The following is a 15,360-nucleotide window of genomic DNA, read 5'->3' on the forward strand; positions in this document are numbered from 1 at the left end:
TTTCCTTTCCCCTGGCAGTACCTTCCGCTTCCCCGGCTCCTGGCGTGACATCTGCGGGCCGGGGACCTGTATGTGTGTGCGCGCCAAGGAGCAGAAGAATGGCAGTGCTCAAACTCACCGACCAGGTAGGGGGCGGCGGCGCCGGCGCGCGGGGCGGCGCGGAGCCGCGGCGGGGGGATGGGGGCGCGGCGCGGAGCGTGCCAGCGAGCTGTTTACTCGCGGCGAAGGAGAGGAGTGTGTGCGGCCGCCGGCTGCTCCGAAAGCCGGCGGCTGCAGCTCTGCTCCCCGGCTCGGTCCCCGCCCTGGGCCGTCGGAACTGCGCGCACGGCTCGGCGGCCGGGGCGCCCCAGGGGCTGGGGAAGGGGCGGCGGGGCTCCCGCTGGCGTGCGGAGGTGCGCGGGAGTGCGTTGTCCGAGGGCCCGGGCTGGGCAGGGGGAGGGGAGGCTCGAGGTGCTCCTCCGGCTCCTGTGGCGCTGCGCAGCGTGGGCTCCGCCAGCCCCGGTGGGCCGAGGGGAGGCTGGTCCGCGCCGCCGGGAGGAGGATCGTGGATGGAGAGGGAGAAGGGATGGCAGCCTGGGACAAGCCAAGAGACCCCCCAGCCAAGCCGGAGACTGGCCCATACCGCGGCTCTCGTGTGGTCGGGCTGTCTTTACCCTCTTGACATGACATCCTGACTTCCTCTTTAGTAGCCCAGAGGCTGTGTGTGCGTGGTGCGCGATGGGGGCCCTTGGCGCGGCTCTCCCAAGAGGAGTGAAGTCCGGCCCGGGGCTTCACTCACAGACTGTGGGCTACCGCACAGGGTAGCTCTGGAGTCCTTTGCTCGGAAAGGTGGGGCTATTTGCTGGCTTGGTTGACAGTCCTCACTTCAGGTCTGTGGAATGGAAACACCCTACCTTTGCGGACTCCGCTGCTCTGAGGGCATTGACACTCACAGGCGCCCAACCAAGTTGCATGACAAAACTCTGCAGCTCGTCCTACGAAAAAAGGAAACAGCTTGCTTTTTTTTCTTCTGCTATTTATTCATGGATAGTGAAATGAACATTGTTTTGCGGTCCTGGTAGGCGGCAAGGCAGTCTTGACTTTGACACACACGGTCAAACATGCCAGTCCTTGGTGTTAAACATCTCATACTTATCCAGTGGGTTGCGCCTCGTGCCTCGCTGTCCTCAGTATCCAGCCAGAACTTCCTGCGACTTAAATGCAGTCAGTCATCACTATAATTTTTCTCCTGCCTTTAAAGTTTTGCTTTGCTTTCCATAAGTATTTTCAGGCTTTTAAAATTTTCTTTTCTGTGTGGGGGAGGGATCACTGAATTAAAATTCACATTATCGTTAAATTTAGCAGGGGGAGCAGCAGCTGGTAATCGTGATGAATCTACTTGTTCGCATTGGTTCCAGAGCATTGAAGAGTGCTTGTAAGTTGATACTAGTTTAGGCTTCCCCTCAACCTTTTGGTCACATACTTAACAATTGTTAGACATTTGGTTGTTTTAAATCTTCCAAGTTTAGTCTGCCTTGGTCTTGTTATCTTTGCCAGTGCAAGTTACTATATTTCTCTGTTAATGCCTAAATCTTCATCTTCAGAGTACAAAAAATGCTTCTAATAGGCGTTGTCATTTTCACATACACAGAGGAATTTCACATAGAATTTTAGAGCTGGAAGGAATGCCAAAGATGATCTTCACCCAGATCCTTGATTTTTTAAATGAAGAAACTGAGGTATAGAGAAGGGAAGCATGTCTTCCTCAAGGACCCAGCTGTTGACTTGTAGGGTAGAGATGCACTCCTGGCTCCTGCCTTCCAGGTTCCTGTGCTTTCTTCTAGGGGTTAAGACACCTCCCTCCATCTTGTCATTGGATGTGTTGGAAAGCTGACAAGAAGGCATCCTCTCCTCAATCAGATCAACACTAGTGAAAAGTGTACTTGGTCTTAGAAAGAAAGGAAGTTATTCTCCAGGACTTATCACAGTAGGACTTTCAAAGATAGTTTCTCTTTTAAAGTGTTTCTGAATACATCCCAACCCTTCCCCCAACAAACTAGTATTACTGTGGGGGGAAAGAAGTTGTATGACCTTCAGTTGGTTCCATTTACTGATGCATAAAGGGAAACTAAGGAGTTCTAAGATTCAAGAGCATCTACAAATTGCCAGCCTATCTTGGGGCAAAACCGGAGGGAGGTTGGGTGAGGAGGTAGACTGGGTGCCATGGAGTGGTGAACAGTGATGGTTTCTGCGAGGCTTTAGGTCCAGGAAGTGTGTGGTCTTTCTTGCCTTAGATGGTCTTACCTTTCAGTTTGAAACTAAATTCTTAGAAGCTGGTTCTTAACCTCACCAGAGGCTTCAAAACCCTTTGCTTAAACTCCTGTTGCAGGAGCTTTGCTTCACTATTGTGGGTAGGGAGCCACCTGCTTTGTATCTGGGCCTTAGAGTTTGTAGAAGAGTGCCTAGGTCTCCACTCACCTGTTTGTAAAGCAGTCACTTGTTAATTGCCTCTCATCTGTTTAACACCCTATTTGCAAGGTGGATCTTATTTTTGCCAGGGTTCTTGGATTTTTAGTTTGAGGACACATTCTTGCTGTTGATAACCTGAATCACTAGTTGTTTGTTTTATTATTTTGGTTTTGTTTGTTTTTTTGAGTTTTATTTTGTTATTTTTTAAAGTGAGGTAACATTGGTTTGTAACATCATGTAAGTCTCACGTGTACATGAAAGCAGGTGACGTTTCCAGTCCCGCTGAAGCTGGGTGCGGGAGCTTGCTGGCGATGACGGTCAACACCTCAACAGTCAGTCCTGTGCTGACATCTCCATCATGCAAGAGGAGGAAAATGCCTTTTCCTAACTCTGTTTTGGGAGAGTAGAAAGAAAGGGGGAAGGGAGAGGCAAGTGTGGTGGGTTTTTTTTTTCTTTTTTACTATGAAAAGGAACTGGGAGCTATTGCTGCAAACAGACTTCGCATTGAGTACTTCTGCATTTTAACTGTCTCTTCTGTTTTCCCCTTCACAAAACACACATCAATTTTCTTGCAGCGTTAGGGGGACCAGTCTTCCTGGTTTGCCAAGGACTGAGGGGTTTTCGAGGATGTGGGACTTTTGGTGCTAAAACCAGGACATTCTAGGCAAATCAGGTCAAGTTGATCACCCTATACAGCACAGCACACACTCACCTATGTAATTAACATTAATAATGTAATTATTTCCTCATAGATGGATGTTGGGAGGTTTATGTATATCTTTGGTAAAGTGAGGTAATTTTAAGTTTGGGAAAGAAAATTTCATTGCATCCAAATGTAATACATTTTGTTTGAAGATAGACGTGAAATTCTTTGCAATTTTATTTGATATTGAACTTTGCAGGGCTACGGGGGGTGTTCTTTATGTCATGTAGTGAAGGCACTGCAGTGATTTTAAGAGTGTGGTCATATCTTTAGCCTGGCCCCCCCAGAAAAGTTTTTCAAAGTTCTGAAGCAGAATGGTAAGTGCTATTGGACCTTTGAAATATTCACTCTTCTTCCTGAATTTGCTAGTGACAGCGGAATGCCATCTCCATCTCGAGGGTTGCCTGTAGACAAACTCTTTCTGCAGGGGGCCCTTTTTGGAGCTTCCTGCCTGGAGGCCTTTTGGTTTGGTGTCCTCTTGCCAAGTCCTATAGCTCACACTTGAGTCACCCACCTCCTTGCCAAAGGCAGTGGCTGGCAGCCGTGGCAGTGGCAAGAAACTAGAAATCCTGTAACTTTGAAAGAAGCATTTCTAGCCCGTAGTGTGGGGTCTTGGGACACGTTACATATTTTACTGGGCTGCCCTTGTCCTTCCGGGGCTCCTGGCAGCACTGGGCTTACAGCAAACTCTGTGTCCAGTCCTGACTTCAGCAGAGAAGAAGGGAAAATAAAGGCTTTATTCTGTGGACCCTTCTCTAGTTGTCTTGGGATGCAGTCACGTGGTTTGGGGAGGGCACTTGAGGACTGGTGTTTCATGGCAGAGACCTAATAATGGCTTACATTATTGTGATCTTATTGTATGCTGGGCCCTTGCCATGAATCGTCTGTCTTAATCCTCACAGCCATGCTAGGAGGTAGGTGGTTGTGTGATTCTTACTTTACAGATGAGAAAACAGGAATAAAGAGGCTAATTGACTTGTTGAAGGTCACACACCCAGTAAGTGATGGAGTGCAGTGTCCTACCCTGGCAGTCTGATTGCACAGGTGGGACTCTGACCACAAAGCTATACTTACGATAGTTGAAAGGGCAGTGCACCGTAGGACTCACAGATGCCTGTTCTTATTTACCGGGAAGGCTCCGGGTGAGCCACACTCCCGCATTCCTCCAGGCTCGGGGGCCAGAACCAGGTCTGGCAGAGTCAGGAGCTGCTCTGAGGCCTCTGCTCCTGCCACACTGGGGCCTGGCTTATCCCATTTGCCTTTCACCTCCCTACCCTGGAGAGTGATGTGTTGGTTGGTAGCTTGGTGATTTGTTTCTTGGTCATTAACAAATAAACTGTGGTCATTGTAGAAAAATCAGAAAGCTAGATAAGCAAAAACAGTTAAAACCGTGTGAAGTCTCTGTCCTCGGAGAGAGCTACTCTTGGCAGCTTGATATATTTCCTTCTAGCTTCTGTCTAGGTAGCCATGTAAGAATTTTTAAACATCCCACATGATGATATTGGTATCTTTCTCTTGAGCATCAACGTGATACCTATGATGTCTAGACCAATGGGTTTTCCAAATAAACTGAATTTATGCCTCTCAGTTAACAACTGGCTGCTTTAGTGTAAATCCAGCAGTGGTGCACAAGGTCTAGCCCTGGATTGATTGAAAAAATTTTTTTAAGATTTCAACTTTTACTTCTTCTTTTCTTCTAAACAGAGAGTAAATATAAACTCAGAAAGGCACACTTGTTTGTGCCAGAAATAGGCCTGAAACATTATTTTTTTTTTTTTTTTGCGTTACGCGGGCCTCTCACTGTTGTGGCCTCTCCCGTTGCAGAGCACAGGCTCAGCGGCCATGGCTCACGGGCCCAGCCACTCCGCGGCATGTGGGATCCTCCCGGGCCGGGGCACGAACCCGTGTCCCCTGCATCAGCAGTTGGACTCTCAACCACTGCGCCGCTAGGGGAGCCCAGCCTGAAACATTCTTTAAAAAGATTTCTATTTCAACAATACAATGTGAATTAAAAAAAAAAATTTTTATTGGAGTATAGTTGATTTACAGTGTTGTATTACAAGCATTTATTTAAATTTACTTTTGGCTGCATTGGGTCTTTGTTGAGCGCGGGCTTTCTCTAGTTGCGGCAAGCGGGGGCTACTCTTCGTTGCAGTGCGCAGGCTTCTCATTGCGGTGGCTTCTCTTTGTTGCAGTAACACGGGCTCTAGGTGTGTGGGCTTCAGTAGTTGTGACACTCGGGCTCAGCAGTTGTGGCTCGCGGGCTCTAGAGCACAGACTCAGTAGTTGTGGCGCACAGGCTTAGTTGCTCCGTGGCATGTGGGATCTTCCCAGACCAGGGCTCGAACCTGTGTCCTCTGCACTGGCAGGCGGATTCTTAACCACTACGCCACCAGGGAAGTCCAATGTGAATTTTTATAGGCGAAACTATAACATGAAATTTAAAAATAGGCAGGGGCTACAGAGGTCTTATAATCCTGTCGTTTCCAAAATTGCATAAGCTATAGCTCTCCTTTTTGTTTTTTTCCCAAGGAAAATTCCGTATTAAAGCTCAATATATAAAAGAGGTTGATGAGAGTAGTGGTCCCTGAGGCCCTTTAAAAGATCATTTGGGTTTAGTATTATTTGAAAGTGTTTTGCAAAACTACTGGTGACTGGGTCAGTGGTTCTGTTCCTGACACACTGTGTACTCAGAAAACAAATAAACATTTATAAGTGTTTGTAGGTGATTAGGAGTTACATAGAATTTGGATGACCATATCATGTTAATCCAAACTGGGACACCTTTGAGGATGATAGGGGGTACCATTAAATATCACATTGAGGAAACAGGTGTCAGGGCTGTCCCAGGTAAACCTGGACACAAGGTCACACCACATAAACTATGTTTGCTCACTTCAGTATTGAAGTGACAGTAATAGTGAACTAGTTTGGCTAGTAGACTAGTCACTGTCTTTCCAGTCAGATTTACACAGGAGCTGGTATGATAAAGACTGTTTTATAACGTTATGCAAGGCCCGAGTTGGAAATTGGCTTCTTTCTCACACATCAGCTCTGACCAGTTGGTCAGGGGTTGCAGGAGCAATATGTCAGGAGCACTGTGGCTCTTGCAGCCAGAGATGGGGGAAAATGTGATGATTGATAATCAGTGTTTGCTGTGGGTATAAGATAAAGGAGAGGTAGCATATATTGTGCCTTAGCCAACCCTTGGCCAGTCAGATTACCCTCTGTGGTCCTCAGGCTCCTCTTTGTAAAATGAAGAGGTTGGACTGGGCGCCTTTCCAGTGCCTGGGCTCCACTCTCTCCCTCTGTGACCCACCCCTGCATGGGTGTAGTGGCTGAGAAGGGTGTGTTTGCAGATGAGCTCTAACTGAGCTCCCCAGGTAACGAAGTCAAACAGTTAATTTCTGGCTCCAGAAAAGAGTTTTAACCGACGTCAGTAATTCAGGAACTGATTCCTGCCCTGTCCCCCGCTTTCATTTTATAGATAACCCAAGATTATCTAAGATTCTTCATTTTATAGATTATCCATTTTATTGATTATTCCTTTACTACCCTTTTGCCAACATCATCTTCGCCCTCTGCTCTGCCGTTGGAAAGTTAGTAGAGCAGGTATTTTCTCTTATCAGTGTTGATGCTTCTGAAAGAGTTGGTCGCCCAAGAGGTTGAAATGAATGATTCATGACTCTAATTTTTTATGATGATATTCATAACTTTTAAGGATCCTTTCACTTGTCTCTCCTTTTGAAAACTGAAAATTTGTCTAGTACTCTATTAATTGGGCCAAGCAAAGAAAAGAAGCATGTAATCCATCTTTGGGCCATTTCAGGCTTTACTAAGCCAATGTTTGCTTGTATTTCTTGGTTTTCATTTGTCTCTTATCCCCTCGAACACACCCTCATGAGTCATAAGCACCGCCATGTAACTTTCTAAGGTATCTTCAATGCCAAGAGGCCATTTTGCCCCAAGGGAGCCCCCCACCCCGACCCCAGCCAACTCCTAAAATTAGAGGTGTGCAGAAACATCTGAGGCCTAGACACGCAACATTTAATCACAGTTCTAACCTGTTTCTAAAGATTTCCATGTTAAATTGCTTTAGTTTTGCTTTCACTTATTTTTAAAATAACGATTGGGAATCCGAAGATCTGGATTCTACTCATGGTTCTTTTTCTAATAGTTGTGTTGCTTTGGGCAGGTCCTGGCCTTAGTTTCTTTGTGAAATGGGAGTGGGTGGGTGGAGAGTCCTCTAAATTCTTTCAGCATTCTAACGTTCTAAGAGAGCACCCCAGGTAATTTCAATGTCAACCTCTTCTCAACTCTTGGAATCTGGTTTCAAAAAGTATCTGCCTTCCATGAACTTCTGATTTTCCCTCCAGCACCCACAGTTCTGCTTGAGTCAGGGGTCCTTTCCCCCAAAGTTCCATCTTCTAGTGTCTCCAGGAGCTTGGTTTTGGGGACCCAGAACCCCTGGGGCTTTTCTCAGTGTGGCCTTTTGAGACTCCCTTGAGCATCTTGCAGGGCAAGGGGAGCAAACTTTCAGACCCCATGTTTGTCTGTTGAGAGCTGTGGTGAGCTGGGGGACCCTCTGTAGCCTTCCTCAGAGGGGCTGCTTTAGCAAACAGCCTGGGTTCTCTCCTTAATCCTGTTTTATTGAACTCCACAATAATATCTGGGTCTAAGAAGTCTGTTTCCCAACCATTGGCCCCAGATATTGGGTGCAGTTGACCCAAAGACCATCAACTTTCACAAGGAGGGATTTCTTGCATGAGATCAACATGTGTAGATACACTCCGTCTGTGGAGGAAACTTGTTTTGGTATCTAAGACTGGCAGAATGAAGAAGAAGATAGGAAGTGAGCACAGGACAAGTATCACAGCAGAAGGCCAGGCAGAAATTCAGGTCAACTGATACAGGTCAGCCAACCAATTTTTGTTGAACAGTGGCCTCCTAAAGAGGACGGGGGGCACCCCCACTCCAGGGGTGAACAGGGTGCCTTATTGACTTTGAGAAAGAATTTTAAAATTCTTAAAAATGTTGTTTGTGTGTACTTTTAATGTATATTATATGCTAGTACTATAAAACCCTCTTAGCTCTACTTTCCGCTTTTGGCCACCTTGGCCAAACCACAACTTAGATGCCTGCAGTGGCCTTCTGACTGGTCCTCCCCATCCAGCCTTGGCCCCCGCACTCTATCCAACATAGCTCTCAGGGTGATGGCTCTCAGATCATGTAGCTGACATCCCACAGTGGTGCCCCAGGCCCTCTCCTCCCAGTCCTGCCACTCACCTGTCCAGCGTGTCTCTTCCAGTCTCTCCCTGGCTCCTTGGCTCCAGCACAGTGGCCTCCTCACTATTCAGTGGATGTGCCAGGTGCGCTCCTGCCTCAGGCCCCGAGCCTCCTGCTTCCTGTGAAGCTCTTCCCCAGGTATCTGCATGGTCCACCCTCACCTCTCTCAGATCTTTGCTTGAATATTACCCTCTTGGTGAATTCTTTTCTGGCTGCTCCAGTTAAAATGCCCACTCCACACACTTCTTGCCACTGTTTCTTTCTTTTCTCCATGGTACATATCCTTTATACCATATGTTATATATATATATATATATATATATATTATATACATATTTTTTAAATAAAAACTTACGTGTAGGAGAGCCACAAGTAACAGGGCAAAGATATATATTTTTTTCATTTCCTTCTGTATCTTCAGCACTTAGAGCAGTGTAAGGCACATAGTGAATGCTCAGTAAATATTTGTTAAGTGAATGAAATAAATATGTATGTATGTGTATATATTTGTATGTGTTCAAATGTTTTTACTTATGAGGTACTCAAAGAAAAAATTTGGAAAAACTTCCGTACACAGAGTTTCTATCTGTACACTGGGATATTGAGTTTCCATTCAAACAAAATTCGGAGTAAATTTTTGGCCCCATCAGAAGATAAAAGATCACTTTTGGTCTTTTTTTTTTTTTTTTTCCGGTTGTTTCCTCTCTTTTTAAATTGGGATGAAGATGGGTTAACACTGTATTTAGTTCTGAGCAAGTTCCATTTCTTTACAGGGGAAGTATCAGGGTGACACTAGGAAAAGGGACCCTAAATATGTTGGGAAGGGACACTCACACCCATGGCAAAGTGGATCTTCTATGCATTCAAGCAATCGAGGAGTGTTTAATGAACTCCATCTCCATGGCAGTGACTCAGCTGGAGTCCTCTACTCCCCCTTTCCACAAAGCATAAGAACAGGTAAGACTAGGTACAATACAATAGAGACCAGACAGAGAATTGGTAATAAGGAGACAAGATAATACTCACGCTTTATGTGATTTGATCCTAACAACATATCTGTGAAGGAGTGGCTATTATTCTATTTTACAGATGATGAAATTGAGAACTGAGAGATTAAGTAATTATTCAGGGTCACATGACTCTGGGGTTCACATCTGGGCAAGCTTGACTCCAAGGTGCACATTCTTAGCCACTGTGCTTCTGGCCTCCTGACATAGGTGTAGCATCACAAGAGACCCTTTTCCCTGTGGAGGTCATGGTCTTGTTAGAGATGACTGTGAATGCCTTGTATGTGGAAGGCCCACCTCAAATCTTTGTTGAATACATGTGGTATATGAAACAGCTCTCAAACCAGCCATAGCGCAGGTTTAGACTGTATTTTGGGGTACTGATTAGGGACTACAGGAGTCCAGAGATGGGCAGAGTTATTAAGAAAGGCTTCAGGGAGCTGGAGGGAGCCCAACTGGTCGTTGAGGAAAGGAATGATTTAGGCAGCAGATGGGAGTGGAAGGTATCCCAGATGAGTGACGTGCCATGTACCTGTCGGGGTAACCTGAGGACTGTGAATTTACTGAAGCATAGGGTTCATGCTAGGAAGGCAGAAGAGCAAAAGGAAGAAATAGTTAACATGCAAACTTGGTAGGAGAGCTGTTTGTATATTAACAAATCTTTCTCACTTGAGTTCTTCTGATAGGTACTACGTGTCCTCTCCTGGAGACCTAAATTAATGAGTTTGTATCTGGACAGAACTCATTATTCCCATTTGTTGCTTAGGCATGAACTTTTAAAAACTAACATGTACCCCACCTTGTTCCAAAAAGTACTAAAGCATAAGGTAAGGTGTTACCTATGGGTTCTTCTGTCTCCATGACACCCTCTGCTTGAATAGAATGTTGCATATATTACTTGCATGGCAACATTTTGTGGACAAACATGTATCCTGGAGTAGCATGGACTTCATTGAAAGAGGCTGGGTGGTCATCATGCTGCAGGACATTGGTGGAAAAATGTAGTAGGTCTAGAGATGGCCTGTTTTTAACCTAACACAGTTTTTAAATTAAAAAAAAATTACTTAAAGAAATAGAGACTGTGGGGATTCTACAATAACAAGATCCCATTTCTTTAAAGAAAAATTGCAAGAAAAAAAAAGATGGAGGGGAACTATGTAGATTAAATGAGAATTAAGACTAATTGGATTCTGATGCAAACACTTAAAAAACACGCTTCTGAGAGACAGTTGGAGAAATTTGGGTGCTGACTGGCTGGTGACTTAAAGTATGAATATAGTATTGTGATTATGTTTAAAAAGAGAATCCTTATCTTACAAAACAAGAAAAAGCCCCATGAAACCTTAGCATTTGCCCAGGGCACTGAAATATTTTAGTTGACTCACTCTTTTTTGGAAACTGTTTCTCTTTCTTTTTACTTCTTCCTGCTCCTTTTGTTCTCCTCCAAGCCCTTCACTCTCACTTGATAGAATATCTTCAGTAGAGTTTTTAGAGTCCTTTCTGATTGATTGTCAGAAAAGCACACAATTCTGCTAGTTCTGTTGCCTAAAGAAATACGCTTCTGAATTAGTTGTGAGGTTCACCCGCCTGTTGACTTAGTCTAAGCGGCACTCATGACTCCAGTCAGATATTTGAGTGTCTGCCTTAAAAATCACATCTTGTGTGTGTAAGGAAGACCTGGATTTGGCTGTCCTTGTGAAATATTTCAGGGTGAGGTTTTTCCAGGGGAATTCAGATATTAGAGTTGCCAAGAACTCATTTTGTTATATTAACTTTTTAACCCTGTTTCTATCTAACCCGGCTAGTTTTTAAAAACAGCAAGCAGTTATAAGGTCTCAATTTTAACGACCCTGCCTCCTCCCCTCTCTTGTTACCTGAACAGGAAGTGGGTGTTGGTCGTTGTCCCAGGGATTTCAGTGTTGCTTTACGCATGCTGAAATATCTTCGTTTATTCCTACAAGTGTGAAAATCTTTCCATATCCTTCTTAATGGAGTCCAGATTTCAGACTAGACTGTAAGCTTGAGAATTGGCCAACTGCAGCTTGAGTAAATGATAGTGTCATGAGTTATTTAGAAGCCAAGTGAATAGGGTTTTAGGTGCCTTGGAGCCTCAGAACAATTATGTCTTGGGGCCTCTGAGGCAAGTGTAACGTTTAGTTGCTAATGCTCCATTTCTTAGCAGCCAAGAAGGAGCAATCTTGTTTTGAGAAGCTCTGCTCTTTAGCAAAGAGTCTTATGTCAGGGTGCTAGGGTACTCTATTACTGTGTTCGTAATGTTTTAAAATATTGTGGCATCTCAACAATAAATGCTGGAGAGGGTGTGGAGAAAAGGGAACACTCTTGCACTGCTGGTGGGAATGTGAATTGGTACAGCCACTATGGAGGACAGTATGGAGGTTCCTTAAAGAACTAAAAATAGAACTACCATATGACCCAGCAATCCCACTACTGGGCATATACCCTCAGAAAACCATAATTCAAAAAGAGTCATGTACCTCAATATTCATTGCAGCTCTATTTACAATAGCCAGGACATGGAAGCAGTCTAAGTGTCCATCAACAGATGAATGGATAAAGAAGATGTGGCACATATATACAATGGAATATTACTCAGCCATAAAAAGAAATGATATTGAGATATTTGTAATGAGGTGGATATACCTGGAGTCTGTCATACAGAGTGAAGTAAGTCAGAAAGAGAAAGACAAATACCGTATGCTAACACATATATATGGAATTTAAGGGAAAAAAATGTCATGAAGAACCTAGGGGTAAGACAGCAATAAAGACACAGACCTACTAGAGAACAGACTTGAGGATATGGGGAGGGGAAAGGGTGAGCTGTGACAAAGCGAGAGAGAGGCATGGACATATATACACTACCAAACGTAAGGTAGATAGCTAGTGGGAAGCAGCCGCATAGCACAGGGAGATCAGCTCTGTGCTTTGTGACCGCCTGGAGGGGTGGGATAGGGAGGGTGGGAGGGAGGGAGACGCAAGAGGGAAGAGACTTGGGAACATATGTATATGTATAACTGATTCACTTTGTTATAAAGCAGAAACTAACATACCATTGTAAAGCAATTATACCCCAATAAAGATGTTAAAAATAATAATAATAAAAAAAATATTGTGGCATCTCAATGAACAGTTTCCAAAAATATTACATGGGAGTGGCGTAGTTAAGAGAACACTGAATTGATGTCTGGAGATCTAGGCTATAAGCACATCTCTTCTCCTAACTAGCTGTGTCATTCTTCCTGTGACATAACTTTTCTCGATTATAGAATGGGTATAATAATACTTGCTTGATGGGAAAGTTGTGATAATCAAGTGGGAAGAGTCTTTGTCCAGCAAGTGGCTCATGGTAGGAACTCAATAAATAGTCTTTGAATCTCTAGTTGGTTCCTCATTTGTCTAATTAAAGAGACTAGCTCTCTAGGATTAATTTCAGCTCTATAAGAATATGATTTTAGGGCTTCCCTGGTGGCGCAGTGGTTGAGAGTCCATCTGCCAATGCAGGGGACACGGGTTCGTGCCCCGGTCCGGGAGGATCCCACATGCTGCGGAGCGGCTGGGCCCGTGAGCCATGGCCGCTGAACCTGTGCGCCCGGAGCCTGTGCTCCGCAACGGGAGAGGCCACAACAGTGAGAGACTCGCGTACCGCAAAAAAAAAAAAAAAAAAAAAAGAATATGATTTTAGGTATGTTTTAAGTTTATGCCCATTTGTCTGGTCTTCCTTCTCTCTAACTTAAACAGCATTGGTAGAGAGTGTGTGTTTGTTTTATTTTTGTGTGAAGTTTCCATCGGTAGGTTTGAATTGTAGCATTTTGGTCCCCCTACAACTTTAGGAGGTGTATTTTTCTTTCATTTCATTTTAAACAAATCGATTGACTTAGTTTATTTGACTGAAGAATCCTATGTTTAGATAGGAGAATAACTGCGTTTAAAAAATTCTGAGGCATTTGCAGTCATTCTTGATTTAAGTTGTCAAAAAGAACTGAAAATTACTTACGAGAACGCCATTTCCTCTTTGCAGAAGTATATAATGGTGTCTTTTTGAGGAAGTAAGAACAAAATAGTTGGTAGAGCAATCTCGATAAAAAAAAAATCATGGTGTAATTTCTGAAAAACATCAGTGTAAAACTTCAAGCCTTGAATGAATACATAACAAGATAGGCAACGCTAAATTTCTCTGAAAAAAAATGTGGTTAAAAAAAGTCAGATGACAGATCCTGTGTAAAAAGTCACTTTAGAGTCCTTTTTTTCTTAAAACTGCAGAATGCTATTTAGGAGAGGAGCTAAGTTAAACATCATTGGATACACGTGTGTATATTAATTTTAAAGTGTATTTCAGTTTGAGTTTATACCCAGTGAAGGTGTAGGGCAAAATAGAAAGGGTCACGGGAAAATGAAAATAAGAATTGGTACCAAAAAAAAAAAAAAGAAAAAGAGTAGATTAAAGAAAGAAAAATAGGAGAGAAACATATTTTAAAAAAAGAAGGAAGGAAGTAGGAATGGGAGGGAGGCTGAGCATGTTGCTTTCTGAGGTGAATGTTGGAGATGCTGTTGAACGTAGCTTGAGGTGGTCGTCCCTGCTCTCTCTGTTCTTTGAAATAATTTTTAACATCGATCTCTGCTCTTCAGCCACCTTGACCCTTATTTCTTGGAGTTCTAGAATCAGAGTAACCGAAGTGGAGGTTGTTACTTAGGCTGCAGAAGAAATGAGCAGAGCTATGTACCCGGAAGAGTGGAAAGAATCAGGCTGATGGGTATCTGGCTCATCCTTTGGTCCTTGCTGCTGATATAGAGCCCTCAGAATCTGTGCAGTGGCCGGCAGGTGATAAGTTGTTTTACATAGTGGGCAGGCAGGTACTGAAGGCTCCTATGACTGGTGGCTAGTTTCCTGTGACGTCTCTGGTGTTAAGCACCCAGGGCCCGTCCGTGTGAATTGAACTCAAGGACATTTCTTCATCACTGCCATACCTTTTCAGTGATCCTTCCCAGAGATCTAATTCTCAACTCCATTTCTCCCGTGAATTGGCAGGGAGACCCTGGCAGTCATCACACCTCTCTGGGCCTCAGTTTCCTCTAAGTGATGAGGATGTTGGCTTAGGTGAGCCAGCTGCCACTCTACTCTTCTATGACTTTGACCCAGAGGCTGGCAGACCACTCACTGTGCACAGGTCAGATCCAGCCTGCCGCCTGTTTACATGGCCTGTGAGCCAAGAATAGTTTTTACATTTTTAAATGGTTGAAAGAGATCAAAAGAATAATATTTTGACACATAAAAATTATATGACATTCAAATTTCAGTGTCCATAAATAAAACAGAACACGGCCTCCCTCATTTGTTTATGTACTGTCTGTGGCTGCTTTCAGGCCCTGAGAGCGGAGAGGAGTCCTTGTGACAGAACCTGTATGGCCCGCGACGTTGAAAATATTTACTATCTGGCTTTTTGCAGAAAGTGTACCATCCCCTGCTCTAACCTGAGCACACACTTGGGACTGTACTCTTCAGAAATTGAGTGCTGCCTTCTTACAGCCGTACTATTACCTAAACTGAACTTCGATCTAGACTTAATTAGATTAAGATGGGAGAGTCTTGCCTTTATTATTTTCTCCAGGAGAAAGTAGAAGCTTAGTTAGCTTTCTTGGTATACTTTTAATTAAAAAAAAAAAATCCTCTTTAAAACAATATTTTGTTTGTACTCAGACTTTTTTTTTCTCCCTCTAGGAATCACTGTAGAAAAGGAAGCCGTAAGTTTATATTTTAAATCATTTGCCTTGTAAACTGGATTTTTAAACTCCAGATGTGGACTCAGAAACAGTTAAAATGTACTTTTGATGCTCTCAAAGAGCTGAGATGGGAGAGGAGAGCTTTACCACTTATATATATTTTTTTTCTTCTTTTTT

At 43.9% G+C, this 15,360-nt stretch overlaps 1 protein-coding gene across 1 annotated transcript in view; it reads left to right on the top strand.

The window, feature by feature from the left end:
- The window catches only part of ANKRD44 (ankyrin repeat domain 44), a 317,887-nt gene continuing 302,527 nt past the window's right edge, over positions 1 to 15,360 (top strand). The window contains exon 1 of the mRNA XM_060152397.1: positions 1 to 125. Coding sequence (XP_060008380.1) covers positions 99 to 125 — 27 coding nt within the window. The 5' untranslated portion in view covers positions 1 to 98. The remainder of the gene's footprint in view (positions 126 to 15,360) is intronic.

This window comes from Lagenorhynchus albirostris, chromosome 6 (assembly GCF_949774975.1).
Source record: "Lagenorhynchus albirostris chromosome 6, mLagAlb1.1, whole genome shotgun sequence".
Taxonomy (NCBI): Eukaryota; Metazoa; Chordata; class Mammalia; order Artiodactyla; family Delphinidae; genus Lagenorhynchus; species Lagenorhynchus albirostris.